Source organism: Macadamia integrifolia, chromosome 11, assembly GCF_013358625.1.
Source record: "Macadamia integrifolia cultivar HAES 741 chromosome 11, SCU_Mint_v3, whole genome shotgun sequence".
NCBI classification, from domain to species: domain Eukaryota; kingdom Viridiplantae; phylum Streptophyta; class Magnoliopsida; order Proteales; family Proteaceae; genus Macadamia; species Macadamia integrifolia.
The window spans coordinates 31691499-31713596 of record NC_056567.1 but is presented as its reverse complement, the minus strand read 5'-3'; the positions used below and the strand labels follow the sequence as shown (position 1 = coordinate 31713596).

At 37.4% G+C, this 22098-nt stretch overlaps 2 protein-coding genes and 1 pseudogene across 3 annotated transcripts; 1 reads left to right on the top strand and 2 right to left on the bottom strand.

Annotated features, from left to right (window-relative positions):
* Positions 1-2141: 2141 nt before the first annotated feature.
* LOC122093095 (putative pectate lyase 2) lies at positions 2142-3936 on the bottom strand. Its single transcript, XM_042663343.1, has 4 exons — positions 3238-3936; positions 2815-2918; positions 2502-2640; positions 2142-2360 (listed from the first exon to the last, which is right to left on the bottom strand). The coding sequence occupies exons 1-4, from the start codon at positions 3934-3936 to the stop codon at positions 2142-2144; spliced, it is 1161 nt and encodes a 386-aa protein (XP_042519277.1).
* Positions 3937-7353: 3417 nt separating this feature from the next.
* On the bottom strand, positions 7354-10142 carry LOC122092769 (annotated as a pseudogene).
* Positions 10143-13914: 3772 nt separating this feature from the next.
* Positions 13915-20599, top strand: LOC122093613 (cellulose synthase-like protein H1). 2 transcript variants are annotated; one of them, XM_042663976.1, is made up of 8 exons: positions 13915-14222; positions 14311-14641; positions 14966-15091; positions 15185-15301; positions 16341-16553; positions 16840-16969; positions 17986-18524; positions 19983-20599. In XM_042663976.1, the coding sequence occupies exons 1-8, from the start codon at positions 13963-13965 to the stop codon at positions 20565-20567; spliced, it is 2301 nt and encodes a 766-aa protein (XP_042519910.1). In that variant the 5' UTR covers positions 13915-13962; the 3' UTR covers positions 20568-20599. The 2 variants fall into 2 exon arrangements, with proteins under 2 accessions (XP_042519910.1, XP_042519909.1); XM_042663975.1 differs by having other exon boundaries at positions 16840-16975.
* Positions 20600-22098: the final 1499 nt, after the last annotated feature.

The window sequence follows — 22098 nt, the reverse complement described above, 5'->3', positions numbered from 1 at the left end:
ATCAAATAAGTAACCCATGTATTGGATGACAAGGAAATTGTTTAACTCCATCTCGGTATCTAGTGAAATAAACTATCCTTCATTTTGGGTAAAAGTAAACTCTCAATCCAGGCCCATGTGAAGGCAGGACTTGATAAGTCATTAACCAAAGAAAATTTCTTTTACATGTTTTTATTTGTAACGAATGGACCTTAATCCTTCTCTCAAGCAATGAAGACAATATCTTATATTTTTATTTCTAATGTGTGGTGAACACTAAATGTTAGGTCTCAACTTGTATGATCTCACATCAGATGAGATACTCTTCTTTTTGTTCTCCTTATTTGGCTTTACTTTTTTTGTCACAGGTTAGCAAGATTTTATTAAAAGAGAATGAATAGAATACAGAGAAACCCTTTTGGGCTAAAATGAAACAGAAAATTAGATCTCATTTCCATCTTCAATATTTTCATCAACAAAAAAGGGACATGGACTAAGATAGATCATAACCTAATCTCCTATTCCATCTTCGGCATTGCCATTAGCAGAGAAGAAGACTAAGCAAATATCATCTATGTAACGCCTAAAAACCAGCAGATCATTTGACTCTATATCGAGGTCTCTCTGTGGCATCTCAACCAACATCATTAATAGTAAATCTCGGAGCTTCATTCCAAAAATTCGACGTTCTTATTGCCGCCGCATGTTTAGCAAGGCTATCAACTATCATATTCACCTCTCTAAAGCAGTGAATAATATTACATCGAGTTCAATTTAAATATCTCAGTAAAGAGAGAGCCATTTTTTTCTAAACCTCCATAGAATAATCTGACTTTGCAGACACCAAACAACTGAATGGGAGTCACATTCCACCTCAATCCATGACAAGCAGAGCTCTTTGGCAATGTCAATGGCTGTAAAGAAAGCTGCAAACTCTGCATCCTAATTTATTGAGATTCTTTCAAATGAAGAAAAGCACTTCATAGAACGCTCTAGATGATCTCGAAATATTCCCCCTTATTTGGCTTTACAATTCAAGGTTAAACTTCTTTTTACCCCCTCCCCCTCAAGAATAAAAGAAAATAATGGCCATAGGGAAATGTGAGGTGACTCAACTAGTCAGGGGCTTTATTCAAAACCAATATTAGTTGTTTCACATTAATTTATTTTATAAGTAGGGCTCAAAGAGAGTTGACTCATCTCTTTAATTGTTATGTGTTGGCCGGCCCTTCTCAACTGAGCTACCCCTTGAGGTTGTTTATTTATTTATTTTTATGAATAAATATTATATTTAACAAAAGTCAGAATTCTTTCCTTCTCTTTTTTTGAAATTCCCCCCAAAAACAGAGGAAAGAAAAATGTATAAAAAAGAGAAGAAAAAATAAGAAAAAGAAGGAGAACACTCCACAACAAAAACATTGGCCTATCCCTGAAGCAGAGAATCAAGCTAAGGGAAATCCAAGGAGGATACAAGATAAAGTCAGCTCAAACAGCTAGATCAAGAGCGGACTGACCTACTTGAGGAGGCGCCCTGTGGACTGGCCTGTTGAAAGGACTTGCGACTGTGAGGTGTGTCAACAACACCTACAGAAGGGCCACCAATCACCACACCAGTGGCTGAAGCCTTACCCCGGCCCCTTTTTCTTCCGGCGAGGGGATAGGAGAGAAGGGGCTGGGCATTCTTCAGAGGGGAGGAGATGTTAGAGGACCCAAGGCATTCATCTATCACAAGTCACACCAAGCCCAAGATCCACAACTAGATCAATAACCCCCATTGGGCCACAGAAAGTAAGGCCCATAAGAGGACCAGCCCAATAAGAGAAGCCCATTCCATGTTGTTTCATATTAATTTGTTTCCTGAAGATATTTCCTAATGAAAGCTTGCACTAATTAGTGCAAATATATATTTTCTTTAAAAATGGAAAATCTCCTCCATGAACAGTTGGGGAGCTCGTAAACTTTACAAGAAGAGGACAAAAAGAAAAAAAAATTTCCCAAATGGAAAATCTCTGCATGAATGTTACTTTTCCGTTCATTTTACATGGGTGAGTTCTCAAAGTCCAAAAGAAGGGTGAAGAAAACAAAAGAAAAAGAAAAAGATCACACAAAACTAGGAAGCAAACGGAGAAGTAGTTTCCCAAAACTATAAGTCTTTTGGTTGATCAGCATTGTCGTCCTCCAAAACAATGAAGGGGACCTGCATTGGCTGTTAATGCAGGCACCATGAACGCCGGAGCAGCCGTGAACCATTGGTAGCCGCCGTATTGTGGGGAGCATGACCCATATCCAGACTGAACAAAATAAGCTCCGTTCAAAAATAAGTCACCTGAAGACCTCCATTTCCAATTCACCCAACCTCCTTTGCACTCTCTCTTAGTTACCTGTAATGCATTCAACAAGTTCACCTAATCAGTACATCCACCCTAGAATTAAAACACACACACACACACATCTATATATATATAGCTATGATTAGATGGCTTCACACTTCCATGTATTTCAGTATATTATATTATATATACCTTTTTGGAATTGTAATTGTTAGGGGCTACATAATAGTTTCCTTGGCTAAAGATTGTTGGATTGGCACTTCCACCGACAGCATACATTAGCCACTCATCATATCTGTTGTTCACTACATGGGCATACCCAAACCTGACCCTGAAATACGAATCACAGGATAAATATTATAACTTGAATTATATTCTATTTCTGATTATTAATTGTCAAATTTCCAATATCATAAAAAAAAAAAATGGAAGTAGAGATATAAGCATGGGATAACCATAATCCCTCTCCTTAAAAATAATTAGTGATAAATAAATAATCCCTCACCTTGGCATCCTCTGCACACAACCTGGGCCAAAATGGTTAAAAGCCAGTGTAATTTTCATAATCTTATCCGCTGTAAAGCCATCATTGTGTCCCAACAGCATCACCTGTATAAATTAAACCAAACCCATTTAAACACCCGTGTTTTCTTAATGAGTTTTTTTTCCCGTCATTATACTTAATAAAGTATAATATTTTACTATTTGTCATATGACCATGCATGACTTAGTCCATGAGATAAAGGACAAGACGAGCATCCGATCAGCCTTGAAATTTCAACTTAAAATGAATAAAAGAAATAGTTAAAATTATAAACAATCTCATACGTGTGGACGAAAAATAACTAAATCCACATATCAGAGATGTACTAAAACAATCTTGTACGTGAACTTGATCCAAATTAAATGGAATGAGATTTGGGCCTACTTTGTCATGTTGGGTGAAGTAGTTGTTGGAGACAGTGATGGATGTGGAAGCATGGATTATATCGATGAGTCCATCGGCGCATCGAGCAAGATAGCAGTGGTCGATCCAGACGTTCGTGGATGCAAACACGGCAATGGCGTCGCCGTCGGACCCCTGACGATGGCCGACATGGGTCGGAGAGCTACGGACCATCCCAGACTTCCCCGGTACACAATCATGTATACTGATTCCATGTATTATGACATGGCTCACACCTTGTACTGTAATGCAAGGCCCATAAGCTATCTCCACCTTAGCCCCTCTCCCATCTATAGTCTTGTAACTATTCATAATAAGCTCATTTTGTAGCTTAATAACCATATCCCTTTTAAATATTATCCACAAAGGCGCTGTTTGGATTGCACCATACCTAAGTGTGCCGGGCTTTGGATTGACCGGATCGTCGGCCGGAGTTGTAACTACGTAAATTTTACCGTACTTTCCTCCGATCGCGCCTTCACCGAAGCCGGTGGCGCAGTTGGCCAAGGCGCGGCGGTTGGATGCCCAATTAGAATTCCAACGCCAGCATGCATCAATTTTGTTCATGACTTTCTTCCCTGATGATCTATGACCCTGACTGTAGCCATAGCCTTGTGAGGTTGAGACCAGAAATGCTGCAAGTAGACACAAGAAGAGGAGGGAATGGGTAGTAGAAGCCATGGTTTGGGTTGCCAATTAGTTTGGGATGCTCATACGAATGGATATGGTAGGAGCTTTAATAGTAACAGAGAAGAAGTGGGAGCCCACGACCTTGAAGACTTCCTATTTCCTAAGCTTAGATTGTTTAATTTTCTATTTGACTTTAAAAGAAGCGACGTGGTTGCACGAGCTAGACTTCGTACTAGGAGCGGTTCTGAATTGACCTGATATATCAAATGAAGCCTACCTGGTACAACCCTGGCCTAAGAATTTGGAGTCTTTGGATGATGGTTTGAGGTATCGGTATCATTACCCAGCGATCTGTATCTGTATTTTTAGTCTTTAATACCATATCAATGGAATTAAGGGTGAAACAGGATTAGGTTTCTTAAAACTCTAGTTTAATTCTAGGTTCTCTAAACTTAATTTAGGCCCAGCAGAACCCTATCACCTGTTTCATGACCAAGACAACCATGTCGGACTGCCAACCCAACCTGGTTGTAAATGACCTTGATGTTTGTCAGGATTGGGCTAACCCTGATTGATCTTATTTGCAATCAGGGTCGGGATCACATTGGAGAAGTTATTGAATATTGGAAGCAATTACGAAATTTTGTATTTGATAAACTTAGAAACTTTCGTATGAATTGGGCTAAGAACCAATGACCCATATTTTACTAATCAAATAAAAAGATAGGATGATAATCTTAAATTATATTATATAAATCAAGGTTAAGCTTAGGATTAGGCTAGACTGGCCTCGTCCTCAACCTAGACCTGGCCCAACCTTGACCCAAAGTCAGTGTTTTTCAACCCTAGCCCACTCTCAACTTAGAACTAGACTCAAGATAGGCTAAGTCCATCAGGGCCAAACTTACACCCCTCAGTGAAATGGTACCGACAAAGGCTAAATTAACAAAAAAATCAAAAGTAAAGTTATTATACGGCAGATCTATGCTTATACCGTATTGATATCGTATTGATTTTGAAACTAACCAAATATCAATTCGGTACGGTGCATTAAAACCATTGTTTGGACGGTTTGTACCTTCTTTAGACCTGATTTTCAGATCACACCGCTCTATTAGACCTATTCCTCTATTATATTCATTGCTTATTTTGGTCAAATATATATGTATATTGTTTTTTTTTTCTTCGTGTAGAAATTATAGATATTGTTTTTTTGCAAACAAATTATATATATTGTCTTTTGAAAAAATAATAACCCAACCGCTGCCTCTGCTTTTGTTTAATCTGAAAATGAGATTACTCGACAAGTGTACGGTGCTATGAGCCATCGCCTAGATTATAAATTTAATCTCCAAACCTAAACATTTTCCTTTTAAACTTTATTCTCTGTTAGTTTTGTCGGTAATCTAAACTTATTCTTAATTCAATGTATTAGTAATAGAATAGTTTACTAAAAAAATATTAGTGATAGAATAATCGAATTCCCACAATGTTGTATTCAAAACGATCTGCATGATTTCTCCAAAAAAATAAAAAAACGATTTGCACGATGATGATGCTCTCATAAGATGTACCAGCATTTTGAAACTTAGTCCAGTCAGGGGTGCAAACTTAACCGGGCTGGGCCAGGTTTTTTGTTGGTTTTTAATGCAAATTTTAAAAACAAATTAAGATTCAAAATACTTGTTCCTTCAGTTTTTTGAGATTCTTTACATCTTTCCTTAATCGCTTCTTAAATGGTTAGTTTATTTATGTAGCCTATTGTTGAAACTAGAGGTATTAGTATTTCCTTCAGTTTTGGAGATTCTTTAAACCTTTTCATAAAATGGTTGTTAACCACTAAATTGCTAGTACGTAATTTCTCCTTTGAAGCTCCTTAAGGAAATTTCTCTTTTAAGTTTTTTGAGACACTTTATGTCTCTACATAGAAGCTTCTTGAGGAAGCAATTCTTCAGTTTTAAGAGATTAAATTTGAAAGATCTTTAATCTCCTATCCTTAAGTCTCAATTGATTCCTTTGATTTTAGAGTTCTTTATTTCTTTTCTTTTACTCATCATCTCAATTGTCTTATAAATAGGGGGAGATTTAGCATTTGCAAAACACGGAACAAGTCACTTGAGGAATTCAAGTGTGTTGTCAAGCTTTCTCTTTTTCTTGAGTTTTGTTGATTTATATGTCCATTTTATGAGTGTATTGTTTTTAATTTGGGCAGAACCCTATGGCATTCGAATGGGTCAAGTAGTCGAGTGCACAATAACTAGGGGAGCCATTGGATTGTTTTATCTTGGAGGCTGATTTGCAATATTTCCAGTTGCACCATAGGGGGTATTTACGATCTTAAGGACAGTGTCAAGTGACACAACTCAACCCACCAATTTTCTAACAATTTCTATTACAGGTTTATGATAATTCAATGCAGGTTTGATAAATTAAAAGTTCTCCTATACAAAGACGACACTTGGGTTTGCTCTCTCAATTTTCTGACCTACATTTTTTAAAACTCAGACTCAACCCTGTCCCAGAGCTAATCCAAGGACCAGCCTAGCCCGGGTCAAGCTTGGTGCAACCTAATTGAGTTGGGCCAAGTTTTTGAAAACCCAGACTCAATCCGATCACAGGGCTTATCCTAGGCCTAGTCAAGCCCGAGTCCAAGCCAATATATCCCAGCCTAGGGTTGCCCTACTGGGTCAGGGCAAGCCAAGGTTGGCCTTGTATTTGTCATTTTTTTTGTTATTTTATTAATAATAAAAAAAAAAACCCTAAATGTTTAGGTTTTGAATTCCCAGCCAGGGCCTTGTAATTTTTGGCCATCTCGATCTTCCGCTCACTGGGATAAACTTGCACAACTAGACTTGGTCCTCTTGGACACCTTAATTCACTAAAGGTACAAACTCAATCAACTAACTAAACGAGCATTAAAAATATTGGAAAGGTTGTATTGTATATAGGTTAATTAATATCTTAGTTATAAGAGAAAAATAATCAAGGGGGCTTGGGTTTGGAATCAAATTGCAAAGATTATATTGTATCTAATTTTTGCTTCTAGTGGAAGATTAGATCTCATTCCATGGGCGTAGATGGTATTGTCGAGTCACATAAATCTCTTATCTCTTGTGGATGTGCATCTAGTTTCTACATTTGTGTGACATATATGATTTTTGTATTGTTGTTGTTTCCTCCTGTTATTTCAACCCATGCCATCTGCCCAAAAAAAATTCCATTTAATTTTTCATTTTACTTTTATACTAATCCCATCTTCCTTGTAACCAAGTGGAACCTATGTGATTAATTTCTTGCATATCAATTCGTTTCCTACAAGTATATAGTTCATATTAAAAAGCTTGATACATTTGGAGCATTATTGGTGCCTATCATTTGCATGAAAATAGAAATCTCCTCCATGAACAGTTTTTCAATTAATTATACATGGGTTTAAAAAAAAAAAAAAAAAAAAAAAAGGGAGGAAGGTAATCCAAAAATTAGAAGCCTTCTAATTCAGCACTGTTTCCTTGGAACACAGTGGAGAGGACCAGCATAGGCTGTTAGGGCAGGTACCATGAATGCTGGGGCAGCGGTGAACCATTGGTTGCCGGCGTATTGTGGGGAACAAGACCCATATCCAGATTGAACAAAATAAGCTCCATTCAAGAATAAGTCACCAGAAGATCTCCATTTCCAATTCACCCAACCCCCATTGCGCTCTCTCTTAGTTACCTGTGATGCATTCAACAAGCTCACATAATCAGTATATCCATCCTAGAATTAAAACAGCTATCTAGCCTTTCAAGTTGTGATTAGCTATCAATAGAAGGATGATAGTAACTTTTACCCAAAAGAAATAATAATAATGAAAGATCGTAATGTGAGCCAGTTGTTTTTTTGCAATCCAAGGCTTGTTGAAAAATCAAAATTGAAACCATAATGTGAACTTATTGTTTCTATTTTATTTATTTATTTATTTTTATTTGAAACCTAGTGCCTCTTGGCTTCTTTATTTCCCCTTTACTTTGGGGTCTAATAGATTTATTATATATATATTTATATAAAAGAGCTATGATTAGATGGCTTCACACTTTCATGTATTTTTCAGTATATTATAGATACCTTTTTGGAATTGTGATTGTTAGAGGCTACATAGTAGTTTCCTTGGCTAAAGATAGTTGGATTGGCACTTCCACCAATAGCATACATTAGCCACTGATCATATATGTTGTTCGCTACATGGGCATACCCAAACCTGACCCTGAAATACGAATCGCAGGATAAATATTATAACTTGAATTAGATTCTATTTCTGATTATTAATTGTCCTATTCTAATATTATAAAAAAGTTTGGGCATAGAGATATAACATGGGATAACCATAATCCATCTCCTTAAAAAAAAAAAAAAAAAAATCCCTCACCTTGGCATCCTCTGCACACAACCGGGGCCAAAATGGTTATAAGCCAGTGTAACTTTCATAATCTTATTCGCTTTGAAGCCATCATTGTGTCCCAATAACATCATCTGAACAAATTAAACCAAACTCATTTAGAAACAAGTGTTTTCTTAATGACTTTTTTTTTTTTCTGTTATTATATTTAATTAAATATAATATTTTATTATTTACCACATATTAGTACATAGGTTAGTCCATGAGATAGAGGACAAGACAAACATCTCAACGACAAAAAAAATTTGGTCATTGAGAGGTCTTCTATCACATGAACTAACCTGGAAAAAATTTGATTGCAACCCCCTGCTGGCAGCCAAAGAAATGGAATATTCACTTCCCCTTATGGTTCATAAATATCCTCCTAGGTTATAGTATTTTCCAAAATACCCTTTTAGATTCCATTTCTTTGACTGCCACAGGATTGCAACCATGGGCAGCAGCTAAATTTCGTCAGACTAACCCATGTACTTCCAAGTGACAATAGTGAACTGTTATATTTCACTAAGTATAGTTCTCCTAAAAAAACCATTTAATTATCATGGGAGGAAGGTTTGGATTAAATGGAATGAGTTTTGAGTCCGTATCAGGTCTTCCTACAAGAATCATTCTTGTAGGCTGCTTGATCCACACTAGAAATTCACTTTTAAGCTCTCTCTTCTTACAACAGGTTAAGAGATTGAGTGGATTCCAGCTGTAAATCAATAGCATATGAGAATGATTCTCGAGAACCTGATCCAAGCTCACGAGATTTGGGCGTACTTTGTCATGTTGGAGACGGAAATGGCTGTGGAAGCATGGATTATATCGATGAGTCCATCGGCACATCGAGCGAGATAGCAGTGGTCGATCCAGACGTTCGAGGATGCAAACACGGCAATGGCATCGCCGTCGGACCCTTGTCGATGGCCGACATGGGTCGGAGAGCTACGGACCATCCCAGACTTCCCCGGTATACAATCATGTACACTGATTCCATGTATTATGACATGGCTTACACCTTGTACTGTAATGCAAGGTCCATAAGCTATCTCCACCTTAGCTCCTCTCCCATCTATGGTCTTGAAACTGTTCATAATGAGCTCATTCTTTAGCCTAATAACCATATCCTTAGCAAATATTATCCACAGAGGCTGTGCCTGAATTGCACCATACCGGAGTGTGCCGGGCTTTGGATTGACCGGATCGTCGGCCGGTTTTGTAACTACCTAAATTTTACCGTATTTTCCTCCGATCGTCCCTTCACCAAAGCCTATGGCGCAGTTGGCCAAGGCACGGCGATTGGATGCCCAGTTAGAAGTCCAGCGCCAACAACCGTCAATTTTGTTCATGACCTTCTTCCCTGAAGATCCAGACGACCCATAACTGTTACCGTAGCCGTAGCCTCCCCAGTATGCCTGTGAGGTTGAGACCAGAGATGCTACAAGTAGACACGAGAAGAGGAGGGAATGGGTTGCAGAAACCATGTTTTGGCTTGCCATGCAATTTGGGATGTCCATGCATGGATGTTGAGGGACCTTAATAATACCGGAGAATAGGGGTGCCCATTTGGTCGGTTCGGATTAAATCGGTTTTTTTTTTTTCAAGTAGGTTTCATCTCGGTTTGATCGAATTCGGTTTATACATACAAATATATATATATATATATATATGTATATATAATTTTAGGGTAAGAGAACGCTACCCTGTTGGTGGAGATACATGGCAGCACACATACCAATGGGAGGGTGCGTGGGAATATCTTCAACTTAGGGACAGCACAGTCTTTTTACACCTCTGGGCCAATGGGAGAGTGAATGGGAGCATCTTCATCATGGGGTCAGCACGGTTTTTTCGCACGCTATTGTGTTTGGGTGTGTACCTGCGTTAGCAGATAGCATTCTGTCATAAAATTATGAAAAAATTTAGGTTTTTATGAGTTTTGGGGTTGATATCAGTTTTTTCTCTCAATTTAGTTGTCTTGATGTGGATTCGATTTATCATACAAAATGTATATAATATTAGGGTAAGAGAATGCTACCCTATTGGTGCAGTTACACGGCAACACATAGGCCAATAGGAGGATAAGTGAGAGCATTTTCAGTGCAGGGCTAATACTATCTTTACGCACCTGCTGTGTCTAAGCTTGTACCTACACATGCATGTATGTAGTATTCTTTTTTCTATAAAATTATGAAAAATTTCGGGTTGATATTGATATCAAATTTTCTCGATTTGATTCCGATTTTGTTTTGGGCTTTGAGCCAGTTTTTGTGTTTATTTGGTTTCTAATGTGATTCGATTTGGTACAATTTGGGTCATTTCGGTTTGATTCAATCAATTTGACTGGTTCGATCCCAATTTTGACACCCCTGCCTGGGAAGGAGTGGGTGCCCACGACCTTTAATAAAAGTGGTATTTTTCTGTGACTTGATAAGAGGCAACGTGCTTGGACGAGCTATAAAGGATATGTTGACGTGAAGTGGTGATGGATTGACTCTCATATGTTATTTGCTATTTAATTGATGTCTCTTCCACTTTTTATCAAATGAAACCTTCATGATAGAACCCTTTAAAAGATTGGATAGATGCTTTGTACGTTCTCTAGATCTGATATTCTGATCACAAGGCTCTATTAGTCTATTTCTATTAGAACTACTCCACAATTATATAAGTTATCAGATACTACAAATATGAAAAAAAAAAAAAAATTGACAAGTAGAGATACGGAGTCTAGATTATAGAATTTTTTTTTCTCGATGAAGATTATGAGGTTTTTACTAAAAATGAATAGACAAAACAAACAAATAAAGCGAAATAGTATTTCCACCTTCAACATTGCCATCAACAAGGTTCTAAAAATGTAGTCAAAAAAATCTAAACTGTGATTTTGTATTAATATTGTCTGGCATCTCCTCCATGATAAAATTTGGAAAAGAGAATTCTGTACTAGACAAACCTGATTTAATTGCATCCTTAACAAGGTAGTTTGCAATCAAATTGACATTTCGGAGGCAATATGTGATTTTTCAGGTGATTGATTTTTAATAAGGTTCCATCAAAATCCAATCTTGCATTACAAATCAAGGAATCATTCTGGATTGAACTATTATGACAACAGTCACAAATCACAACTGCAAGTTTATTTAATCAACAAATATTATCATTAAATACCAATGTGATGGTCATGATGGAAGGATATATACTTATATAGCATCTTAGTTACAAAAGAAAATGATCAATTGGTAACTTTTTTTTTTTTCATATGGTTAAAATGTCATCGAACAAGAAGGATAACAACAAAGGAAACAGGTGGATTGGACCCACCTTCTCTAGCTTCAGTCCCTTTCGGTTGGTGTCTGGTGGTTGGTTTGGTGTTATATATGGTCTTTTCTGGTTTTTGTTCGTTTTATGAACTTTTCTTCTTTTTTGATAGGATTTTGTCCTTGTTAAAGACCTTTGCTCTCTTTGGGCTTGTCTGGCTTTCAGATGCTTTAAGAGGTCTTTTCTTACTTGTAAAAATATATCCATTTCTTTAATTAATTCATTTTTTTTAATAAATATCAGCTTTATTACAAAGAGAAGAAAACTGGGGGAGAAGGAGATACGAGGGGTTGAAAGAACACCAAAGACTTCTCGAACAAACCCAAATGTAAAATTTTTTAATTTTTTTATGGGTAGGATGGATGGCTCTATGGTACTCTTTGCCATGTGAAACTTTAAGCTGTGAAAGAGGGTTGAAAACTCAGTCCAAAATACAATGAGGATAATTCAACACATGACTATATGCATGAATGCATGATCCACTATACGGCCGATGAAGGGTTTCAAATTTGTCACATGACCAATCCAAAAGGTGACCCACTTAAGCTCAACAATTAACCCAAATGTGTGATTGTGAGGAGGAGAATTTGCTTCCATGGGATAATTTCCCTCTTTAAATTTAGGGGTGAAACCATCTAAATTGTGGATAAGAGAATTTGTAGGATTAATGTCTAGGCATCTTTATAAGAGACAAATTGTGGGTTTGTTTAAATGATACATTCTTTAATTAGGAACAAATTTTAGACTCTATTTTACCTGGTGTGTAGATATTTTTTGGGTCATGCGACCTTCCTCAATGGACCGTTTAGTAAATTGAAATCCGACTTCAATGGAATATATACAGCTATGAGTAGCGGTGGTCATGTCGATCATTATTGATACCAATATTGATACGATATGAATGTCATAAATGCAAAAGAATCACCTTTTAGCTGATACTCAAGACTCGTGTCAGTATCAAGTACCGGCATGGTATTGATCAATACACCAATATAATACAATTTCTGGAACTCTTCAACCATGACATCCTATTAGAAGTTTGGAACGACACGGTTCTCATTTCTAAAGGAAATGGATGATACATATCTCTTTCTGAGATCATAAACTCTTCCAAGAGAGGAAGTGGAGAAAGAAATAGGAAAGAAAATTGTAAATTTTGTTCTTAGCTAAAGACAATTCGAAAAGACCAAAGCAAAGATGGCCAACGATAAGGATAAGAGACTTACAAACTCGGCAAGTAGACTTGGCCAAGTCCAAGGATGAGAGATGGAAAAACTGCCACATGGAAAAAGAAGGGAAGAGAATCTGATGGGATCGATTCTAAGAATTGAGAGGCACTTGGAAGGGCCAAAATTGAAGGGTGCTTGAGTCCAATCTCCATCGTTCATGGCCAATTGTGTGATCAGTGGTGGTGTATGCGCAGTCATTTAAAAATTTGACTGCTACCCTTTGTTGTCGGTAAAGAAATTGAATAATTCATTCCCCTCCTAAGGTTTACTAATACTCTCCTAGGTTATAGAATTTTTCAAAATATCCTCTTAAATTATAGTATTTTTTAAAATACCCTTTTACATTCTATTTCATTGGCACTGTGTAACCGGACAATAGCTAAATTTCGTTATTCAATTGGGAAACTCATGTAGACTCAATGATGTGTCAGTATATCTCTCCATCTTAGTAAACGGACCAGCCGAGAAAATATAAAGATGTCATGCAATTAATAGTATCATGCACACTCAAGAAACAATCCATATCTATTGAGCCTCAAAAGTTAGACAATTAATCAAAAAGTCATCAGTGGAGATAGGTTCTCTAGTCTCACATCAACCAGGGATGAGAGACGTACTGAACTAATTGATAATCTCTAGCACCATTTCCTTGGTCACGACACATTTTGAAGCCATGAAGAATTTGCGTCAAAACGGGTAATATCATGTGAGTGAGGGTTACAAATAAAAACCTAGCTTCCACTATCACTATCACTATCACTATCACTATCACTATCACTGTCTTGTTATTGTATATTCGATTGGGATCATTGAAGATTCCGGATGAAGGAACTAGTCCACATTTTCGATCAAGAAAATGTTAATGTATATCTCCAAACCTCAATTATAATATTAACTTTCTTTTGTAAGACTCTTGTATAAATAGGTTGTTCTATACATAATAAAAACACACATAGATTTACCGTCTCAATCTTCTATCAGAGAATTCGAGAAGTGAAAAACTACTGCAACAGTCGCAGGAACACGTAGCTTTACAGCTGGATTAATATATTGAGCATATCTTTACTCTTCAAGTGACCCTGCGTTTCAAATCTCAAAATCTCCAATTCCATGGCGAATCCCAGAATCTCTATTCCCCTCCAAGAGAGAAACCCTGGTAAAAACACCCTAGAGAGAGTCCTAGACCTCATCATCTTCTTTCTCCTCCTCCTCCTCCTCTTATATCGTCTACTATCATTCAACTTTCATGGCTTCACTTGGAAGCTTGCATTCTTCTGCGAGTCATGGTTCACCTTCTGCTGGATCCTCACTATGAATGCTAAATGGACTCCTGTTGATTACACCACCTACCCTGAACGCCTCTTACAATGGTATACACATCTTTTTTTCTTCTTTTCTGCTAAGCTATACTTTGCTTCTTCTATAGATACATGTTTCATGTTTTCTAGATTTCTGTAGGTTTGGTGATGAGCTTCCCCCAGTGGACATGTTTGTGACTACAGCAGATCCAGTTCTTGAACCCTCAATTATCACTGTCAACACTGTTCTCTCCTTGTTGGCAGTGGACTACCCAGCTCACAAGCTAGCTTGTTATGTCTCTGATGATGGCGCATCTCCTCTTACCTTTTATTCTCTTGTGGAAGCATCTAAGTTTGCTAAGCTTTGGGTTCCTTTCTGTAAGAAGTATGATGTTCAAGTTAGAGCCCCCTTTATGTATTTTTCTACTGAGCCCATGTCAACTTCCCATATCTCATCCGATCACTTCCAACAGGAATGGAAGAAGATTAAGGTAGTTTCAGGTCTTCCTTTTGAGTCTAAATCCTCTTCACATGTGGTTGCTACCTTTTCACATGAGATCATACTGTTCATGAGACATTTAATTCATAGTCCAGCTAGAGTCTGGATCCTCTCGCCATGTGGTACCTTCTCACATGATATCCAACCCTCCTTAGGGTTTGACTCATGGTCTACTCTCTATGGAGGGCTGGATCTTATGTGGGTATCCTTCCCGCATGGAGGGAGGCTTTAAACCCATCTGAATAACCTTTGGAGGATGGGATCCCATTTGAAGAGGGTAACTCTTATATATAGATTCATCTCCATTTTTGAGCAGGATAAATATGAACAACTTACCCAAAGAATCGAAGAGGCTGCTCAGAAATCTGTTCCATGTGATCTGACTGGTGATTTTGAAGCTTTCTCAAATATAGAACGTAGAGACCATCCGAGTATAGTTAAGGTAACCCATTCCTTTCTTAGCCAATTATATCTTTTGAAACCATTAATTGCAAGCATAGGATTCATTTGTTTTTTTATCATAATTAATTTGCAGGTAATATGGGAGAACAAGGGAAATCTTCCAGATGGGTTGCCACACCTGGTATATGTGTCCAGAGAGAAGAGGCCCAAAACCCCACATCATTACAAAGCAGGGGCCATGAATGTCTTGGTAAGAACCAAGAATGCTTCAGTATCTGGTATCGAAAATGAGATCCAATTAGTATTAGTTCTTCCCACTTTTCTTTCAATTCCCTTTTTATTTAGTCATCAATTGGTAGCATGGCAGGCATCAAAATCATGGTACTAAAACTGAAGCTACCTTCCCTTTCCTGATATGATTTTAGGAGAGGGTTCTGCAAGGCAGCTTGGCCCTGTACCAGTGTGTGATTGATGAGAGCGTCATAGTAATATCAATAGGGTTTTGACCTTTATCTTTCATGAGGGGTGGGGTGGTGATTTCACCCTCTTTCTAACTAGTCACATGGGTCACAAGGTTATATTGCCTTTCAGGCTTTTTCCCCCTATAGTTATTTAAGGGATTTTCTTGTTGATACCCCGCGTGTCAAATTTGTAACCTTTCTTCCCTTCTTAGTTTAACATATTTTTTCTTTTTATTAAGGGTAAAACATATCATTTCACATGTGTATTTTAAAAACAATGTATGAAATAATGACTATTCTTGAAAATGTTATAATGATAAATCACTTGTAAATAATTTTGAAAACCATCTTTTGACCTTGAATTAAAAAAAAAAAATTTGGGAAGAAGATATGGAGGTATCAAAAGAAAGTTATATGTTTTAAATAAGCTTGTAATATAGCATTTAGACAATCCCATTATTTTCTTACCAAAAAAGGGAAAAGAAAAAAGACAATCCCAATAATGGGCTTTTCGTATTGGCACCTCTTAAGGTGTCAAGTAATTTGTAGCTTTACTTTTTTGTCCTTTTAGTATAGCACGTTTTTTAATTAAGGTAAGTTTTAACATTTTACATAAGTGCTTACAATGACAGTTTTTTATAATGATATAATAATAACTGACTTTTCAATTATTTGTGAAACCCTATTTTACCCTTGATTGAAAAAACCTTTTGTTAAAACAAAACGTCAATCAAAAGAACATATCCAATTCTAAATACAGCTATAGAGATTTTATTTACGTAATCCCTTATTTCATATTACTTACACTATTGACTTTGAAATGTGCAGACTAGAGTCTCAGGGGTGATGACAAACTCCCCTTTTATGCTCAACGTTGACTGTGATATGTTCACAAACAATCCAAAGATTAGTCTCATGGCAATGTGTTTTCTGCTTGGTTTCGAAAAAGAATGTGAAAGCGGATTTGTTCAGTGCCCACAAAAGTACTATGGAGCCCCAAAAGATGACCCGTTTGGAAATCAATTGGTCGTGTTGAACCATGTGAGTTAAAACACATTCTACCAAAAAAAAAATTTAAACACAGAATACTTTTTTCATTTTATCCATTATTTCCAATTTATTTTATTTATTTATTTGATTAAATATATATAATGAGAAAGAAAATAATAATAATAATAATGTGATGCCAAAAGAGCTTTCAGTTTCCAGGGAAACATTGCATCCCCAGGTCACCATCCTGGATGGCGGGGAACCTTTGTTTTTTTTCACTTTAGTCTCTTAATTTCTTTCGCACATTGGCTTTAAATTCATTACGTTTTCTTCTCAGACTGTGGGCCGTGGATTAGCAGGAATGCAAGGCCCTTTTTATGGTGGAACTGGATGCTTTCACAGAAGGGAAGTTATATATGGGCTATCACCAGATGAAGCAGAAACTAAAGCAAGATATATGAGTTTAAGTAATGGTAGTTCTTTCCTTATTTTGTTGAATCGCACATGTGTTTTTTCGCTTAAAGTCAGCAAATTGTATTAAAAAAATGAAAGAATGAGAGTTATATAACCACTTTAAAACCCTATTTCACCTTAGACCATCAACAAAACAGAACTCCAGAACAAAATGGTGGGGAAAAAAAAATCCTTAGAACCCTACTTCACCTTTTGCATGACCATCTGCAAAACAGAATTTCAAAACTTAGAAATTACAAAAACCTATAACGAGGTCTATGCTGAAAATCTTATTCTAAATCAGACAGAAAAAAAGTTGGAGATGAAATCTAGGTAGTCGAACTTCGTGTAGCTGCTGCATGTTTGGCTAATCTATCCGCCACAGTATTGATTTCAGGATAGCAGTGAACAATGCTCAAGAGATTTTATCTAGGTAGTCCTGGAAATGCCTCCAACTTTGCTCAAAGCACTAGGGGATGGCTTGCTTCTGAACACACATGACTATTGCTTGAGAATCGCATATGTTCAATCATACTATGTCAACATGTTGTTAACCCCCTTTCAAAATTAGTTGTCTCAGATGTTAGTCATACTATTATGCTAACATTGCATGAAAATAGAAATTATTTTTGGATCGAGTTTCTTTACACTCACGGTGAATGGGCTTGAGGTTTGGAGTGGGGAGTATCAAGAGGGTATTTTAGGAAGATAATAAATTCCTATAGAGACTTGTGAACCCTAAGATGGTGGATGAACCCCTACTATGGGTATAGGGAAACTTTTTCCAATGTTTTTTTATTTTTCAACTTTTGGCATTTTTCTTCTTGGATCTAGTTTCTCTCTACCCCTAGTGAGAAGAGAATCTCTTCATCCATCTCATATTTTCTTTTAGGACTGTAGAAAGATATTTTAATCCGTGAACAATAGGTGGTGGCGGAAGATTAATTATGAAGAAATCCAATAATCACATCAAATCACCATTCAAAGGTGAAGAGATTTAACTTAATCGATCTTTTTCACTTTTTGGCAGGAAAATGGCCCTACGAAGCACTTCGAGCGAAATTTGGATATTCACTTGAATTTTTGGAATCAGCGGGTCGGGTATTGTTTGTGATGAACGAACATCCGGACCATTCGAAAGATCTTTCGAGCTCTGTCAAGGCAGCTATCTCAGTCGCAGCTTGTGACTACGAGTCCGACACACAGTGGGGTAAACATGTGGGGTGGATCTACGGCTCCACAACCGAAGACATCCTCACTGGACTCAAGATTCATACAAAGGGTTGGAAGTCCATATTTTTTGACCCAGACCCATCTGCATTTCTCGGGTGTGCACCCCCGACTGGGCCCACAACATTGACCCAAATGAAGAGATGGGCCACTGGTCTCCTAGAGATTCTATGGAGCAACAACAGTCCCATCGTCGGGACCCTCATTGGAAAGATTCAGTTCCGGCAATGCTTGGGCTATCTCTACGTGTTGATTTGGGCTCTTTGTTCTCTTCCTGAACTTTGCTACAGTCTACTGCCAGCCTACTCCATCTTCACCAACACCAGTTTCCTACCTACGGTAATATTTTTTTTCTTCTTTATAATAAGGGAGAGAGTTTGGCATGCTCTTGTTTTCCTAAAGTTAGTTATTCAACCAATGGGTGGGTTGGGATGGAAGAAGTGTAGGATCATTTTCGAAGGAGAGAGAGGCTGAACATCCGACAATTTCCCATATTAGGGAAAAGGAATCACACGATGTTAGAGTGAAAATTTCAATGTGTGCACCCTCTCACATAATGAGATGTGGGATAGTCCGCAATGTCGAAAACTCTATACCATATTTCGATTATACCATTCTCTTCATTGCCAATGTTGTAATGTTGGGATATGTGTCCAGATCCTTCCGGCCATCGAATGTCACGTTGAATAGCCAACAGTTGACGAGGATCTGAATCCCAACTTAATGAAGGGAAAAGGTATATATCTAAGGGCAGGTCTTGTAATTAGCCCCTACGGACCGTGGTAGCCAAAGAAATGGAGCAGCTAAATTTGGTTCCTTTTCCTCCCCCTTGAATTGTCCTAAATTTACTGGTAATATTAATCATGTGATGATATGTGTTGCTGACCAGACCCAGTCTTCTCTTACATAAGTTTTGGAAGAATGAGTTATTTCACTCTACCATGAAGGGTACACTATTATTTCCTCTATCTCCCCTCCTTGCATGAAATGACCTTTTGGCCCCTACATATGAAATTGTTTCATTGCTCTATATGCCGCTTACTCATAGAACCCTCTACTAAGTTGTAGTCATGGATTTTATGTGCCATGATTACAGCACATGATTACAATATCATCTATTAACCACTTAAGTCATGAGTCATGGTTTCATCCAACAATCTTTGTAGGGGAATGTTTTATTTCACCCACCATCACAAAGCATTCATCCACGAATCTAAAGTCATCATTACTCCCCTCCACCCTTAAATGTTTTGTATGTTGGAGTATTATAGAGGAATTGAACTCGAGGCTTATGAATTTTAATGTTTACATCATAGTTTTACTTATGAGTGAAAGTTTGGCCTTGACAACTCGAATCCACCCTGACTTGCTATGATCCTGAGACGATTGGGCCAAGTTTTCTAACCCTGAGGATAGCTTAGAATTGAAAAACCCAAATCTGGCATTAGGGTTTTGTTTTTCTTTTTTTTTTTTTTTTTTTTTTTTTAAGATATGAATGGAAAAAACAGATCAATCAAGGTTAATTCAACCATTGCAGAGGCCAGGATCAACCCAACCCAGCCCAGCCCAGCCTAAGCCAACCCGATCTTGACAGGGTCAATTAGGGCCGGGTTGAGTTGATATGAACCTGACAGGATTGGGTTGGCCCTAAACATGAACCCCACAGGATTAGGTTGGGCCTAGGTTGAATTTTGAAGACGTAGGGTTGAATTAGGGTTTCAAGAAACTCGACCCTATTTCACCCCTAGTTTTATTAGTCTAAGCATTACATATTCATAATGGAATTAATTATTGCAGGACTCTGAACCGGCCTTCTTCATTGTTGGTTCTCTTTTCATGGTTTACAACCTTAGCACCCTATTAGATTATCTTCGATGTGGCTTACCGGTCCGAGCATGGTGGAACAACCAGAAAATGGCTAGGATACAATCATCTACTGCGTGGTTGTTTGGGCTATTGGATGTCATTCTCAAGTTGTTAGGCTTATCAGAGACTATCTTCATAGTGACACGGAAAGATCAAAGCACATCAAGCGAAGGTGGTAGTGGTGACACAAACTCCGATAGCGGCCGGTTCACTTTTGATGAGTCACCTATCTTTGTGCCAGCCACATCCCTCCTATTGGTTCATCTAACTGCGCTTGCAATGGCTTGTCTGAGGGTTCAGCCTTTTCAAACGGTCCGTGATGGCCAGGCCGGGCCGGGGATCGGAGAGATCATTTGCAGTACATGGATTGTGCTGAGCTTCTTTCCATTTCTAAAAGGGCTTTTCCGGGGAGGAATTTATGGGATCCCCTTGGTAATCTTGTACAAGTCCACCACTTTGGCTTTACTCTTTATGTACTTCTCAATGCGTCTAGGTTTGAAAGGTCAAACCTTGTGAAGACTTTAGTAAAGTAAAATTTAATAATCAAATATGAAATGATATGGAATTAGCAATAAAGTCACATGGGGTAATGAAAGGCCATCATGGATGATAAAGAACACATTTAATGTTCTAAGATCAATATGTGCGAAATTGCATTAATAAATTTCAATCAGAAAGAAGGTTGTGCAACGTCTACCAGCATTTCCTTGTGTGTATCTTTCATCCATCCTGTGAATGACATATTTGCCATTTATTGTGGGAGGAGAGGGAGACACTAATGCACACAATGAAGCATTGTAGTGGCTACTGTTGAGTTCTCTTCGGTTCAATATGATCCATTTTTCCTAACTTAATTGTTTTTACAGGGATCTAGATCTTTAATTACCCTTAAAATAAAAAAAATAAAAAAATGGGGATCCAAATAGAATTTAATTGCAACTAGTTTGGGATCAACTCACAACCTTGCACACTTCTCCTCCAAGGTCAGTGGTTCCTATTGTTCAAGATACTATAATTATTTATATTGAATCTTATTAGAATTATCTAATTTTGCTTTTATTCCAAGAGAGGGAAATAGATTGACTGACTCCATTGCCAGGAATCATGTATCATGTACCTAACTATTCCATTAGAATCCCAAAAGAAAAAAGTTGGCCACACCCAGCAGTGTTCCCACAGTGTTCGCTTCTGTGATATCAACCAAAGTTTGGCATCACTTGGCAGCACTTATCTTAACCAAAAATATCAAACTCTTCACCTTAAAAATAAAAAAAAATAAAAAGGAAAAAGAAAAAGAAAACTTGACAAGTAGAGATGAGGACATCATCTGGATTATAGACCTAATGTTTAAATCTAAAGCTATGCTTAATTTTGTGTAATTAACAATAGAATGATAGAATTCTACCCAAAAAAAAAAAAAAACAATAGAATGATAGAATCTGTCCCTCATCTCTAGTCAGTCTTGGTCTTTTTGGACTCCTTAACCCCTTTAGAACTGCATGTTTGTTTAATCAACAAAAATGGTCATCAAATACCAATGTGATGGTCATGATGAAAGGATATATAATATATATTTTTTATTTTTTAGGTAGGAAGGGAAGTAAGTAACAGTCAGAAGACTCAAACTCAAAACCTCCTGATGAACATGGGATTGTTGCATACCACAATTCACCAACTGCACTGAACAGTTGTTGTTATATATGACATCTTAGTTACAAAAGAATAATGACCAATTGGTAACTTTTTCCAATGGTCAAAATGTCATCGAATAAGAAGGATTACAATAAAGGAAACAGGTGGATTAGACTCACCTGCTTTAGCTTCAGTCCCTTTTGTTTGGTCTTTTTGGTTTTTGTCCTTTTTATGAGCTTTTCTTTTGTTTTTTGATGGAACTTTGTCTTTGTTAAAAACCTCTGTTCTCTTTGGGCTCTCCCAGCCTTGAGATGCTTGAAGAGATCTTTTCTTGTTTGTATATGTCTCGTGAGCGCCTGTGAAGAACGTAAGCAAAGCTGGAGCTTGGGCATTGTTATATTCTATAAAGAGAAAG